General features: G+C 42.0%; 1 protein-coding gene across 2 annotated transcripts in view; it reads right to left on the bottom strand.

Annotated features, from left to right (window-relative positions):
- NDST4 (N-deacetylase and N-sulfotransferase 4) overlaps nucleotides 1-13,991 on the bottom strand; it is a 107,729-nt gene that overhangs the window by 37,875 nt on the left and 55,863 nt on the right. For both annotated transcript variants that reach the window (XM_069805074.1, XM_069805150.1), the window contains exons 5-6: nucleotides 8,453-8,638; nucleotides 6,592-6,720 (exon numbers count right to left, since the gene is read on the bottom strand). In XM_069805074.1, the coding sequence (XP_069661175.1) occupies nucleotides 6,592-6,720; nucleotides 8,453-8,638 (315 nt within the window). The remainder of the gene's footprint in view (nucleotides 1-6,591; nucleotides 6,721-8,452; nucleotides 8,639-13,991) is intronic.

Genomic DNA, 13,991 nt, shown 5'->3' with positions numbered 1-13,991 from the left:
ACTCCAGCCTGAGTAATGGATGGGGTTTCTGTAAACCACTTGCTTGTCAGGGCTCAGGAGGGGAAAAAAGAGAATTTGCCAGTTGCCTTCACTGGTGGCATGCGTTAAAGTTAGGAAAGCCTAGCAGATATTCAGTTCTGGCCTTTTTCAAGATTTAGTTGCAGGTTCCTTACCTCAAGCAAAAACTTCATTATCTCGCACCTGCTCCCTGCTGAGGCCACTTTGTAAGCTTCTCACATGTGAAGTACATGGAATATATACTCACAGAAGAAATAGTGTTGCAGTCAGTGTACTGCAATGTCAATGTTACTGCTCGCCATTATCATTGAGAATTGCAGTCTGACCCTAAATTAGTTGTAAATAAATTCTTCCTATCTGATACATTATTGCTATTTAGTAAATTTGCTTCCCCACATTTAATTATTCGTGAAATGTGCTTCAGTAATCAAGCTAATTGAAAAAAAATATTTAATCAAAACTTGATTATTTAAGTTGTGTTCCTACTTCCACTTGTTTGGGGGGATGGGATAAAAGATTATAAATGAATGTCATAACAGCCTAAGGAAACATGGACTTCTCTGTGCTATCTTTTACAACCCATCTTCACTGCTGAAATCCTGTTAAAAACACAACTACAAATCCAGTCGCTGTTTTGTGCCTGGAAACCCTGGTCTACATCATCCAGGCGAGGCATTTTCCGGAACAAAGCAGAATCGTAGTGCAGATGCCGTGCCCGCGCAATGGAAAGAACCGTGATCTACTGCTTGTTTTTTAACTCTGCTGGGGGCTGTTTCAGTTAGATGTGATTGATCTGCTCAATGTATCGATGCCAATGCAGAAAGAGCATTAGTCGGTGGTTATAGGGTTGACAAGCAGGCAGTAGTCCTCCTGGAAGCTGGCAGTGATGTTGACTTTGGTTCTGTTGTGCTTGGGCTGCTGTTCATGCTCAAGTTTATTCATCCACTTATCGTGCATCTGTGTCTCTTCACCACTTTTTCACAGACTTTCAGGCTTCTGTTTCTTTGCCCCTGACATCTTAAGCTAGAAGGCCAGAAATAGCTGGCATTTAGTTTGTTTTTAGACAGCTAAAGAGCTGTAATCCACGGCAAAAGGTGGTGGTGTGCTGATTTTAATCAAGGCACTGTGATCATTTCTAAAATTTGAAACAGTCTAAAAAAGACTGTCTCGAAGTGTGTGTGTGTGGGAAACCTGTAGTAATTCTATTTACCGGAGGGTAAAATATGGCTTTTCACTTCTGGAAGCCTTGCCTTAAACTAACTGTGGACATGAACTGAACTGTTCTCAGCTGCACTCTTGTCCTCCCTAAGTAGTGAATAATATATTCACTATGTTATTTCAATGTTCTATTCAATGTTAGTGCAAAGGAGCAGCTGTTGGACTAGTAAGATGAAGCAAGGATGCTGGTAAATCCAGCAAGGAGGCTGGTGCTGGGTGGTGAAGGGAAGAAGAGGCCAAACGGTGCAGTGCATCTTTGTACTTTTTTAGCTGGTGTTGTTAGTCTGCTTCTTAATAAGCAATGGATTCACCTACACGTCTCTTCAACAAGGCAAACTGAAAGTCAGAGAAGTTGTTTGGTTTTAGTGCTCTAACAGCTTTGGTCGTTTCTCTGCGGCGGTAGAAGACCCCTTACAGCAGCGATGCTCTGTGTGTGTGGGGGGTATGGGACGTGGAGTGTGCTGCTCCCCTGCATCTGCTCATGGAGTAAGCTCGTGCCTGCATCCCTCCCGCCACATCGCGTTTCTGCAGGTATGGCTCAAAAATAGAACGCTTATTTTGTACGTCTGTTTTCTAAGTGTCTGAAATAGTGCAAGAACCATGTTGTTGCTTTAGAGGGATGTATGACACCGGTAATGTGTGTTGCACGCTGAAGGACATAGAGCAAAAGGGTGGGAAGATATGAGGATTGAAAGTCTGCTGGGAATGGTGTTGGAGGTTGACAGAGAGCCAAAGCCAATGCATCCTTGTCCAGACTGGTTTTTGAGACCGCTCCCTAAAGTAAACCATCCTCTAAACCCAGGTCCAGGGTTTTGATTTGGAGGAAACTAGGTGGCTGCCTCTGAAAGAGAAGCTAGGAGCAAGCAGGCACTTGTGCCATGTGTGGGACACCAGCCCTTAGCATAGCTGCTTTGGGTAGATGTCATTGAACTGCACAGCTCATTTTATTTTTGGTTGAAAAGTATATTAGCAACTATTTATGGGTTGGTTTGTTTTTACGGGGAAAGCATCTAGATTTTCGATCATCTAAAGCTAAAAGATTGTTATAGATCACATCTAACTTGGAATTGTTGCCCAACTATTGTTAGGCTCATCTACAGAAACATACCAATGTAAAAACTGGCAAAGGGAACAAAAAAACCCCCACAGAAATGAGACGGGCAACAACCACAAACTTGCTCAGAAACCCTCTCCTAACTTTTAGCCTACTTGATGATCAAGAAGGCACCTCATAAAATGGTAACAAAATGATCGTCTGCTGTAATTGTAGAAAGGGCTCTGTGAAACCAGATATTCCTGTGGTGTTGTGGGTTTTTTGTTTTTGGGTTTTTTTTTTTTTGTTGCCCCTGTGCTTTTCGAACCAAGCGGGGCTAGTGGACGACACTGTGCACCGCAAGGCAGATAATGAGCTGCATAAGGAGATTTCTAACCCAGTCTTGGACTCTGGTATATGATCTTTTATGGTAATAACACACATAATTTGTATGTAACTTCGGTTGTCATGGTAGCCTGGCAGGGCTGTGAGAGTGCACATGCATACGTTCTCTTTCTGCAAGCAGAAATGGTTTTATACCACCTTCACCCTCCAGAAGAGCACACTGCCCTTGCAGAGGGGTTTCCCTTTCCCCTTGCTGTATGCACATAACTCACGCTAATGCTGGTGGCAATTGCGCACACCCGCTTGAGACCAGAGCCCGGCGAGCAGACTTGTGCAACCACGTGAATTTATAGAAATTCTACCACGGTGGAATTTATAGGAGCTACTCTATTTCTGCGAATCTCCTCCGCGCCAGGAAAGAGTCTGGCCAGTGTTTTTAAAGAGTAAAAGAAAAATATTTTTAAGCAATGTCAACAATGCAAAAATAAACAACGGTACAGGCAATCCCTTTCCTGCAAAACTTGAAGCAGGATAGCTGGAATGATGTTTAAAGCAGCCTACATGCTGGGGGGATGGTGCATTCTGGTTAGGATTTTATTGTATGGATATGGTTTCTGTCCACAGACTACATTAGGCATCTCATTCACTATGACTCAATAACAACTACAAAATTTTAAATTATGATTTTGAAAAAGCCTTTACATTGTCCGTAATCCATTTGAAGAGCACACGCTGGTTTACACTGGACTGCTTGCCGTAAACCCCTGAATTGTGCTCGTGGTAAAGCCCTGAACTGCACAGGGCGATATTCAAATACTAAGGAAGCTTATAAGTTAGTGGATGTGTTTGAAAATCCTCCAGGATGTAAGACGGGAAGTCCCTTGTTGCTATTCCAGTTTGCACTGCTGCCAGATTGGAGAACACACATTCAAAGCATGTTTTTTTTTTATTCAACTGAATTTGCGATTGGCCAGTGGAATAGGCTCTCTATTGATCCTTTTCAGAAGCTACCATAGATTTTTGGATATTAATCTATAAACTTTTTCAAATTAACCACCAAAACACTACACCTTCTCTTACACTGAATAAAAGAAAGCTCTTCCCGTTTGTTCATTTGTGTGCTGTCCAAACTTGGTATTTAAAAAAAAGAAAAAAGGGTGTATGAATATAGATGACTTTTTCCTACTCACACCAGTTTCCTTCTGAGATAAGGCTAGATTTTGCTTTTACTGTTGTCAGTGCATATTTCATAGGGTAGTGTACCAACCTGACTTGAATGATGGTGGGGTTTTGTGGTATATCTTACTTCAGCTCACAGATGATTAAATTATATTTTTTCCTGTCTGAATAAGCATTTATATTGGAACAGATTCATACTTAACTCGGAGTTAGGGAAGTGCATGTCAGTATTTCACTTGTGTCGCTTAGCTCAGTAAAATATCAGTTTTGATGAGGTAAAGATAGAAAATCATGAAAGTGGGAGGGGGGAATCAAACATTAACAGTATAGAAAAGCTGTTGTTCTTAAATACCACCCAATAATATATATTGCACTCTCCAGTTAATGGAACATAGCCTGGTCAAAACAATGACTTCATGTACAGAAGAAAATCAAAGAAAATCTTCACTCCCCCCCCCCCCCTTTTTGTTGGAAGACGGTCTTCTCAGTCCTGAACATGACAGATGCATGATTAAATCTGGAATGCTTTGCCTGCCATTACGTATTGCCTTCCTAGGAAAGGTCCTGCCTCTGCTGCATCACTCCTGAAACCTGAAAGACGGACGGTGGCACAGTTTCTCTCAAGAATTCTTCGTGTCACGCTCAGCAAGGCACGAAGAGCACCCGTCTGTGCTACAGGACCTGTCTAGGGAGAGATTTGGCCGTTTTGTGGGGAAGCGATTGGAGCCGGCTTGGGGAAACCTCCTGCAGGGCTGGGGCAAGCAGCTGGGGGTGTTAGAGCTCCCAGGTGGAAGATGCTCCGACACCTCCGAGGTTGGTCCTGCTTGGGAGCTGCCTGGGAAGTCCAGGCTAATGAATTATGGAGAGTGTAATAAATGGTGGCATAGGCCTATCTGATTCCATTCGAAATTCAATAATAGCCTTTAAAATAATTTTTAGACGAATTGAAGAGCTACTCTTCCCCATAGCCTCAGCCTGTCTTTGGAAAGAACGTTTGGATGCAATCGTTTAAAAGATCCAAAGGCTGAAATTTCTAATAAGCACCTGTGAGCTTGTGCCTTCTTGCTTATTTGCTGTCAGTAAGAAAGAAAAACCTGCAACTAGGGAAAAAGTGAGTTGTAGGGGAGGAAGTCAGGGTGGCCCGAGCATGCTCACAGGCTTGGACATGGTGATCGACTGAGGAATTTGGGCTATTCTGAGCATCTCTCCTGGAGTAAGAACATTGCTACAGACTGCTGCACTGCCTAAATCTGAGGAAATCTTCAGATAAGTGAAAGATGCACAGGTTATTGATCAAAGTACGATAAAGCTAAGGATAAATTCCAGTAGCATCCCAAGACAGTGATGAGCCAAGTTACACTTAAGGAAACCATAGGAAGAAAAGCCAGCCTGAGAGAACTGCAGGTAATGGAGAGACAGGGTAAAGAACAGGGATATTTTTTATTCTCAATTTAGGTGTCACATGTATGGTACAGAAAAATTCCTAATAGAAATGTCCCATTTCTTTAAACCCACTGATTCTTTCACTCGGACACCAACTTAGCTCCCTAACCAAAATTTTCACCTACAAGCATCTAATTATAGAATACTAAAATCTATATTTAGGTCTTTAAATAATTAAAGTGACCTGGATTTGAGACTTAGCTCCACCTGAAGTTTCTTTACCTCTGCAGAGAAGTCAATGAGTACTGTAATTTAAAACCACTGGAAATTAGGCCACCTGACAAGACATGAGACATTTATCTTGTGAGTAGTATAGCTTGTTTGGGTGGAACAGGAAGAAGGGAGGACAATGGCAAAAAAATAATTGATATATGGGGTTTTTTTGTTTGTTTGTTTGGGGTTTTTTTGGTTTTTTTTTTTTTTTTTTTTTTTTTTGTTCTTGTCCTCCTTCCTTCCACCTCTAGGCTGCTGTCTTAAATGGCACCAGATTGTTGTTCACAGGCAAGAAAACTGTGACTTCAAAATATAGCATTTGCAGTCAGGTAGCTTTCCTCCTTGATCCTTGGTAAACCCAATCACTCCTATGCACTCACCTACGTTATGTTGTCATACGTGTGTGCGTGTATGTGTATGTTAGCGTAGCGCAGTTCACACCGCTTTATTAGTTGAGAGACAAAATTGTGTAATAGCTCTGCAAATCCTTAGCCTGTGGCACCTTTGACTAAACCATATATATGTGCGTTTATACATATGTAGGTTGTTTACATGTGCACACATACATATGTATATATAGTTTAAGGTTCGTGTAATGCTGACAGGGAAAAAGAAATGCAGCACTAAGCAAAGCAAAAATGTTCATTAGAAGGCTGTGTACTGCTTAGGGTAATTTTTAGCTGCACATAACCTGTTTTCAAGAGCCAGTGGTGGGGGAATGACATCAGGTCTGAGCCCTGGGGTTTCCATTGAGCTATATCAGGAGTGCCTGAGGGGCCAAGCTTATGGAAAAAAGGAAAAGTGGAATAAGATCACACAGTTTTCTCTACCCTCACTGGTTTCTTTCCGTGTCAGTTAGATAAGTCAGCACACTCTTCTCTCACAGGGACCAGGCTTCAGGTTGGGAAACAGTATGGAGCTCAAATGAATGCATTTTCCAGTAACTTGTTGCATACCGTTGTAGTTAGAAATTAGCAGAAGACATTTTGCTCCTTTCCTCTTAAACTGCTTGTTACCTCTGAGCAAGTGGTCTTGATTTTTATTTCTCAGACAAGATCGAAGAAAACTTATCTCCTTCCCTTCCTCCCTCCCTCCTCCCCATTAGTCAGAGTGTCCAAAAAATAGCAAAAGAAGGTACCTACGGGATTCAGGAGAATGGTGAGGAAGAGTTCACCTCCTCGGATACTTTTGTCCAGCTCCTGAGGGCCCCCAGGATATTCCTTGTAAAAAATAGTATGAGTGAAAAGGCCACAGGTCTGTCGAGGGAGCACCTGAGAACAAAATAACAGCACTGTTGTGACATTAACTTCTTTCTGCAAACTTACCCTGGTGCAGCCACCCGAATCCCTCCAGTAACTCAAAGTAAACAAAACTGTAACCCTTTCTGCCTCTGCGCTCTGGTGTTTTTCATTTATAAAATTCGCTATTTATTTTATTTGTGCCTTCCATAGTCTTGTGGTAAGCAAGCACGGTCCTGCAGATGTCGAGACTTCCAGATGCCAGCTCTGAAAAGCTGCTACGCACATGCGCTGAGCTTTCGTGCAGACCGTTTTATTCAGCTCGTACACTCATAGTAATTGTTTGTCTCCTGGCGTTTGGGAGAGGAAAAAAACAAAAAGCCAAACCTCTCTTCCCTTAGCAAGGTTGGTTTATTAGCAGATAAATAGTGCTTCCTGGCCGTCTCCTCTGTCTCGGGCAATTAATCTCACTGTTCTTGAGATGCTGAACCGAATTTGTATTCAAGGCTTCGGACCACAAAAGACCTGTTGCTTCCTACTTTCCTCAGTCCTGAAAACCATACCGAGCCCCTCATGCCTGTTGGTGAAATGTTTACGGACCGGTGGGATGCTCACAGGAGACCAGCCTGAGGTCAGCTCCCTGTCCCACCACAAATCAAGGGGCTGCGTGTCAGAAACACGCCAGCTAGCAGGAGAGGGACAACAAACTCATCTCGGACCACTAGATAGTTTAGTTACATTATTAGCTAAGTACAATCAAAGGGCTCTGGTAAAGTAAGGACAACGACTGTCAGGGCTTATGGGTACTGCCTAATCCATGCAGAGATATAATTCACCTGGGGAAAGCCTTTTGTTTCCCTCCAGTCATGTTTTCACTTTTACTTGATTAAAACAACAAATAAAACCTACATTCAGCAGAGGGTTTTAATACATGTGTCAATGCACTGCTGAATTGGAGTCTATTTCAATAGTAATTGGACTCTGTGCAGTAACTTCTTAGTTTCGATTAAGACGTTCCTTTTGTCTTGTGTAGGGGATCACAGTTTTGACTTCGTATGCGTAGGCAATATTCAAGTCAGCTGGGACTTGAAAGCATCCTGGGACCTGCCCTTAAAATATTTCTAACTTCACTTATGCATGTTCAGTTTTGGTGTTTCACCTATCTGTAGGGTTGCAGCTGGCTGGTTAGACAGGCCAAATAATTTTATAAGTTCTCCTGCCCCTCATGCAGTTCAAGTGTGCATGTGAGGAACGTTCTCTCTCCTCACGCAAATACATGGTCTGGAAGAGTCGGGCACGTGTCCGGTCCCTGGCTCCGAGAGTTTCAGCAGCAAAGCTGGGAACGAAACCTTGGCCTCAGAGAAGCGTCATCCTTGCTGGAGGAGATTACTTACACCTGCTCACCTTCCCAGGTGGTGGATTTCTAATCCTTTCATGCATAAAGATGAACCCGAGCTTGAAACATAGGTCTTAGGCAGTTTAATGAATTTCAAAGTACGCATTTGTAACTCAGTTGATAGTTGATGGGGCTACAAGTACATTTAGTTTCTGAGGATTACATTTGCAGTCGCCTGAGTTTGTGTGACTTTTTTTTTTTTTTTTTTTAAACTGGCTGCATAACAAATGCACTATTTTGGCACCCTTACAAAGCCTCGATCACAGAGAATTTTAATGATTGCTGTAAAACTTGAAGCATTCGGTAAAAATAGGATACTTTTGAGTCACTTAAAGTACTATCGCTATGAAGCATGGAAATGCAGTGTACCATGATGCCATTGTGGATGAAGCCCCGTCTGTACCGTGCAGGCTTCAGGTGTGGGTATTCTTCTGTGCTGGTCACTCGGATGCGCCAGACCTTCTTCCAGGCCTCGTACAGCTGGATGTGAACCGGGTAGACTCCGGAGTGGTGCGGAGCCACTGCGTACCCCATGCCGGTCGGTATGCCGTGCTCCTGCGACACAGCAGAGGGAGGAATATATTTAGGAACGGGAAAAGAACATGTAATTATTCACAGCTTATTTTTCCTGCAGACAGCAGCATCGGAGAAGCTGTTGTCCTTGGACCGACTTGTATCTATTTGCATGTAGCACAAGCTAAAAATGGGGAAGAGATGAGGGGAACTGGAATTACAGTTTGATAACTGCAGAGTGATAAATTATCCTCTTGGATTATGTTGCGTTACTGTTACATGGAATAGATTTGCCTGCCTGTTCATTACAGATTGTGTGTATTTTAATGTGCATCCTACCTGTTTGGTTCTTTTTAAAGGTAATCCGGTAAGCTGATGCTGCTTATTTACTAAGCTATCAAACAGCATTAGAGCAGTAAACAGATGGAAAAAATTGTTGTAGTGACATATGTGGGATTTTTATTTCCTATTTCTGGAATAAGAGCAAGATTCCTTCCTGATTTAGGAAAAAAAAAATATCCCCCATAGCTTCTGAATCTGCTTATATTTTCCACGGTATTAAGGTAGTAGCAGAAAAAGCTGGACTTCGACGGACCTCTTTTTCATTTCATAAATCTTTATTCAGCTCAGTTTCTATGAGGAAATATGTGCGTTTACATGAATATAACCTATAGGTTATCTTGAAAATATCTTCTGATGGCCCAGTGAGGTAGTTAACGTGCAGGGAGAAGGAATTAAGGAAGAAGCTTAGCTGCAAGTGTGCTGGGCATGTTCCCTCCACTCCTGACGCTCTCCTGCCTTCGTTCTGCTCCTCATCCCTCCCGCTTCCAGCTTAGCATGGGCTGTCTGTAAACCCCGTCTGATGACGAGGCCTGATAACCACGTCCGTAGGCCGGGATATATTTAAAAGAGAGCAAATCATACGAAGCGTAAGCTGTACACGTGAAAAGGAGGTAATTAGTTTCATTGGTCAGAGGGACCATTCGGAAACGCGTCCAGCATTTGTCATCAGCTACTGGCAGAAAGAAAAGCTGCGCTCTGCCTCTTCTCCTGCTGAGGCTCATTTCCAGCAGGTCCAGTAAAAGCCCCCTTCAACTCTTCCATGGCATCTCCAGTTTGCAAGGGTGAACCACCGGTGGGGCTCTCGCCGGATCCCTTCCCACGCTCTGGGTGTTTACTGAATTAATTTTGCTCCCAGTACTACAGGATACATCAGCTGTTTTCTGTTCATTTAAAATTGATGTTCAGAGGGAAATGGCTAAAATGCGAGACAATTTTTTTTTTTATGCCTTTTTGTCCTTTCTCTTGCCCACATTATCCAAGAACTGTTGATTACTTTAATTCCAGGAACAGCAGGTTCTGCTGGGCATCTTCAAGTACTTTGCAAAGAAAGGTTTTTGGTTCATTGACAAAAATTAGGTTAAATCTGTAGGGAACACTTGTTCATACACCATATAATGCAACCACTTAAAATTATCCATTCGTTATCAGTAAAGATCTTAGGTTACTGGCTGATCTTGAAAAAAAGAAACCCAAACTCACAACTTCTGTAATTTACTAGAGCAAAATGTAATTTCTGCTTATTAATATTGTTACCTGCCTGAAAGGCTTGAGTCAGTTTAAGGGTGAAATGAGGAGCAGTTCTATAAGGAGAAGTGTTAAATCGCTCTTTTCTCTATTTTTTTTGCCATGAACACATATAAAGGAAAAGGCTATGACTAAAGGTTTGTGAAAAATCTGGCCATTTATTACTCTGCCTGAGTAGTTTACGATGCTTACGCTGCCAAATACGCTGTGTTAACTTAAATATACTGTATTAACCTGAATCTACAAACCTTTACCCAACCTGTGTTAGGGAGCATACAGACACATAAATGTAAGGCAAATGTGTCCTGAGCTAGATAATGAATACTGTTCCGAATGATATGTCTGAAAGTAGGTATCTGGATGAATACATGCAAAATCCTGTTTATCTACTTACTAGTTGCTGCTGGTATTGCCATAGCAACAGAATGGTGAAATGGTAATCTGCCATTCACAAATAAAATAAGGCAGCTTTTCATGAGTTCTCAATATAAAAAGCTACTATATAGTTCATCACACAAATACATGGTCAGTTCTATGTTCAGTTTACTTGGGCAAATTAAATATTGTGTGTCCTCTTGTAGTGAATCTCTGTTGCTTTGTTTCCTTTTTTCCTCTCATTTTGTTATTAAATTTTGTCTGGGATTGAGAACTAATGTCTTAGAGGAGTATACATTTGAATCTAAGCTATTGGGCAAAATGGGAGATGCCTGTGGTGAGTATATTTCCTTCTGCACTCAAAGGAACGTTATCCTACAAGATTTTATTAGGTTATAATTACATTCAAGACTTCAATTGTTGTGGTTTTTTTTTTTTCATTTCAAAATTTGTTCACAAATTTTGTGCATGTGTTTGTCTAGTTTGGAAACTTTCTGGACCTTTTTGGCACTGAGAACAGCAACATTACGTGCCATTGCGCGCTTAAGCTGGGACCCCAGAGCCATTAATTTGAACAGGTTAAATTTGTATTCTTATTTTACTTGTGCGTTGAGAGACTTTCAATTCTAATTTAAATGACGGTGTAAGCTGAAGCTGCAGCAGTGGATGAGTTCAATATTAAAGGAGAATCACTGTTATAACCCGTGAGATGGGGGAAGGTGATTAAAAGTCATTGCATTTTTGGCAGAAAATTCCCTGAGTTGATGCTACTTCCCATGCATTGGTTTGCATCATGGAGTGACCGGTCTGGGACCGCGCACCCTGCTTTGTTTTAAGGGCTAGACCACACTAAAAGATGTTCTCCAGAAGCACACTTCATGTCCTCCAGGTACCAGTGAGCAGGTTGGTATGCGGGTCAGTCTACCCCCAGCTCAGAAGAACCCTCTCTCTGATGCCTGCATGCGGCCAGCACATCTGGCCAGCGGCAGCCGCTTCACGTGGCAGAGCGCAGGGAATCTCCGTCTCCCGCTCGTGGTGACGCACCCGCGCCAAAGCGACGGGAATCGGGAACTCGTCGTCCTGCCGACGCAGCCCGGCTCGTCTGCGCACCCTCCGAAGTTACCTCGCCCAGAGCCCACGCCTAGGACAGGTACTTCTACGGGTGATTGGAAAGGCTGAAGCAATCTGCCAAGGCTGCTTATCTCTCTCAATTATCAGGTTCGTTTGAGCAAGAGAAGATTTGCTTGAAACTCCTGACCTCTTTTGACCTTCCTATTTGTGCAGAAATGAGCTGTGTTTGCCATGAGTCAGCTTGTGCTGTGCGTACTTATTCTGCATTCGCAAAAAACCCCTCAGCTAAGGGAAGGGCAGGTAATGCAGAATGAGCACTGCTCTCCAGAAGGAGGTATATTCTCAACAAGTAACTTGGCGTTCCTATAGCAGTCTTTTTCTGTGAGCAGACGTTGGAAACTTGAATAAAAAACATCGTATGGAAGATTGACTATTTATATTAGCAGGATCTTGTCCAACAGAAAACCCCCAGTTTTTGATGCACCAAATATTACATGTCCTTGTTAAAATGCAGTAAGTAATAAAGTGAAACAAAACCTAAAACTGTTATAACATAACTGGCATTCCGGTTCTTAAAGATCGCTGGTGTTTAGTTTTACAGAAACATCTAGTATTGGCTATTGTCAGAGAAAGAATAAAAAGGCAACCTTTTATTTTAATTTATTAAATCTAATGTCTACTGTAGATCTCTTCACACAGTCAGTTGAACTGCAGGATTCCCTTTGGTGTAAAGACTTTTCTAGAAGAAAAAGTTAACAATACAACCTCAGATAAGTTTGCTAAACCTTTTGACTTTGTCCAACAGTAGGTGATAGAGTAAATGTAGTACTTCTTCAGATGTTACCTTCCAAAGTTAAAAGATTTATATAAGCTTTGCATATTTTATTACTGCGATACATTTCTAACATTGCTGCACATGGGTGAGATTTCCTGTAAGTTTATATGTTACTATGCCAGTTTAAAATACTTAGGTTTCTTTTATTTGGTAAACGAATTTGCTGCTTTCTTGCTTGTCTGCAGTCACAAAAATGTTGTGTTGCATTTCATCTTTTATGGACACGTGATTTTTATTCTCAAGGGTTACATTTCTAGATAATTTTTATTGAATAAATATTTCAGCCTTCAATTACTTTTAGTTCAATTCTAACCTTCGAAAATCTGTTTAAAAGCTCTCTAGCTAGACAAGACTGTTCAGCGAACGAGAGGTGATTGTTACTGAGATACAGGGGCTCTGCATGTTGGTATTTGCTCTCGCCGTTGTTTTTTCGTCTCCGTGGCGTGCTTCCTCGCCACGTGGCTATACAATGCGCCAAGCAGAGACTACGAGGGGTCTTAACAAAGCGGGTTTTCTGGTGTCGGCATCAGATCCAGGATTGATAGGGGCATGGGAAAAGCCAGCTTTTCACCAGTCGTACAGAGGAGTCTCCCAGATATCACCATGACTTCTGTTCTAAGCATGCTTCTCGCTGTAGTGGACTACCAAGAGGCGGAGATGAGATTGGGATTTAAGATCTTAAGTTTCTGAGGATGTGAAATGAAGAAAGGCAGCCCAGCACTGAGGAAGCTATACCTGACTAGGAAATGCATAGACTCTGGATGTGTGGTACTAAATAAAGCTGAGAAGTTAGAGGCAGTCTTAAAGATGCGCTGTCAAAGCACACTCCTGATACGGACAAAAGCACTAATGAAGATGGACTATTTTGGAAGGACCTTAAAGTTAGGCAGAATAAATCTCATCCTGTCGGCACAAGACAATGTTATCCTATGTATGCAGACCATTTACCCAACCGTTTTAGAGGCAATGTCTAGTAGGCATCTCTCCTTCCCAACGTTACACTACAGATATTAATAATGGGACAAATTAGACTCTCTTTTCATCACATGTAGATACTTTGCCTTCGATATGTGGTCACTGGTCTTCTTGTTCTTGGTATTTAATTGGTATATTAAAAGCTCATGGTTTCTTTGTGGTTTGGGCAGCTCAAAAGTTTTAGGCAGAGGAAGTGCTAATGTGCAGCTGTAGTTGGTTTATAAACAGGAGATTGAAGCCAAGGAGTGTTAGGCAGGCTCTGAATTGATTTGTTTGCTTTATATATGTGTATCTCTGAATTGATTTGTTTGTTTTGTACATGTGTGTCTCTCACTTCTTTGTATCAGATCACAGCTACATTTTTACAGTCGATGGTAGTTTTTGCCCTATCTCTACCGTGCTTTTGGCACATGTGCTCACAAATAAGCACAGAAGATAATCACTGAGCAAACAAATCAAGGGACAAAATAGAGCTACAGGCTTTGACTTAAATGTATTTTTCTTGTTTTTGTCAGATAAGGATGTACAAGAGGCGGGGGGGAGGAACGATAT

The sequence above is a fragment of the Haliaeetus albicilla genome, chromosome 1, assembly GCF_947461875.1.
Source record: "Haliaeetus albicilla chromosome 1, bHalAlb1.1, whole genome shotgun sequence".
Classification (NCBI taxonomy): domain Eukaryota; kingdom Metazoa; phylum Chordata; class Aves; order Accipitriformes; family Accipitridae; genus Haliaeetus; species Haliaeetus albicilla.
The sequence above is the reverse complement of the archived record's forward strand: the minus strand, read 5'-3'. Positions and strand labels throughout refer to the sequence as shown.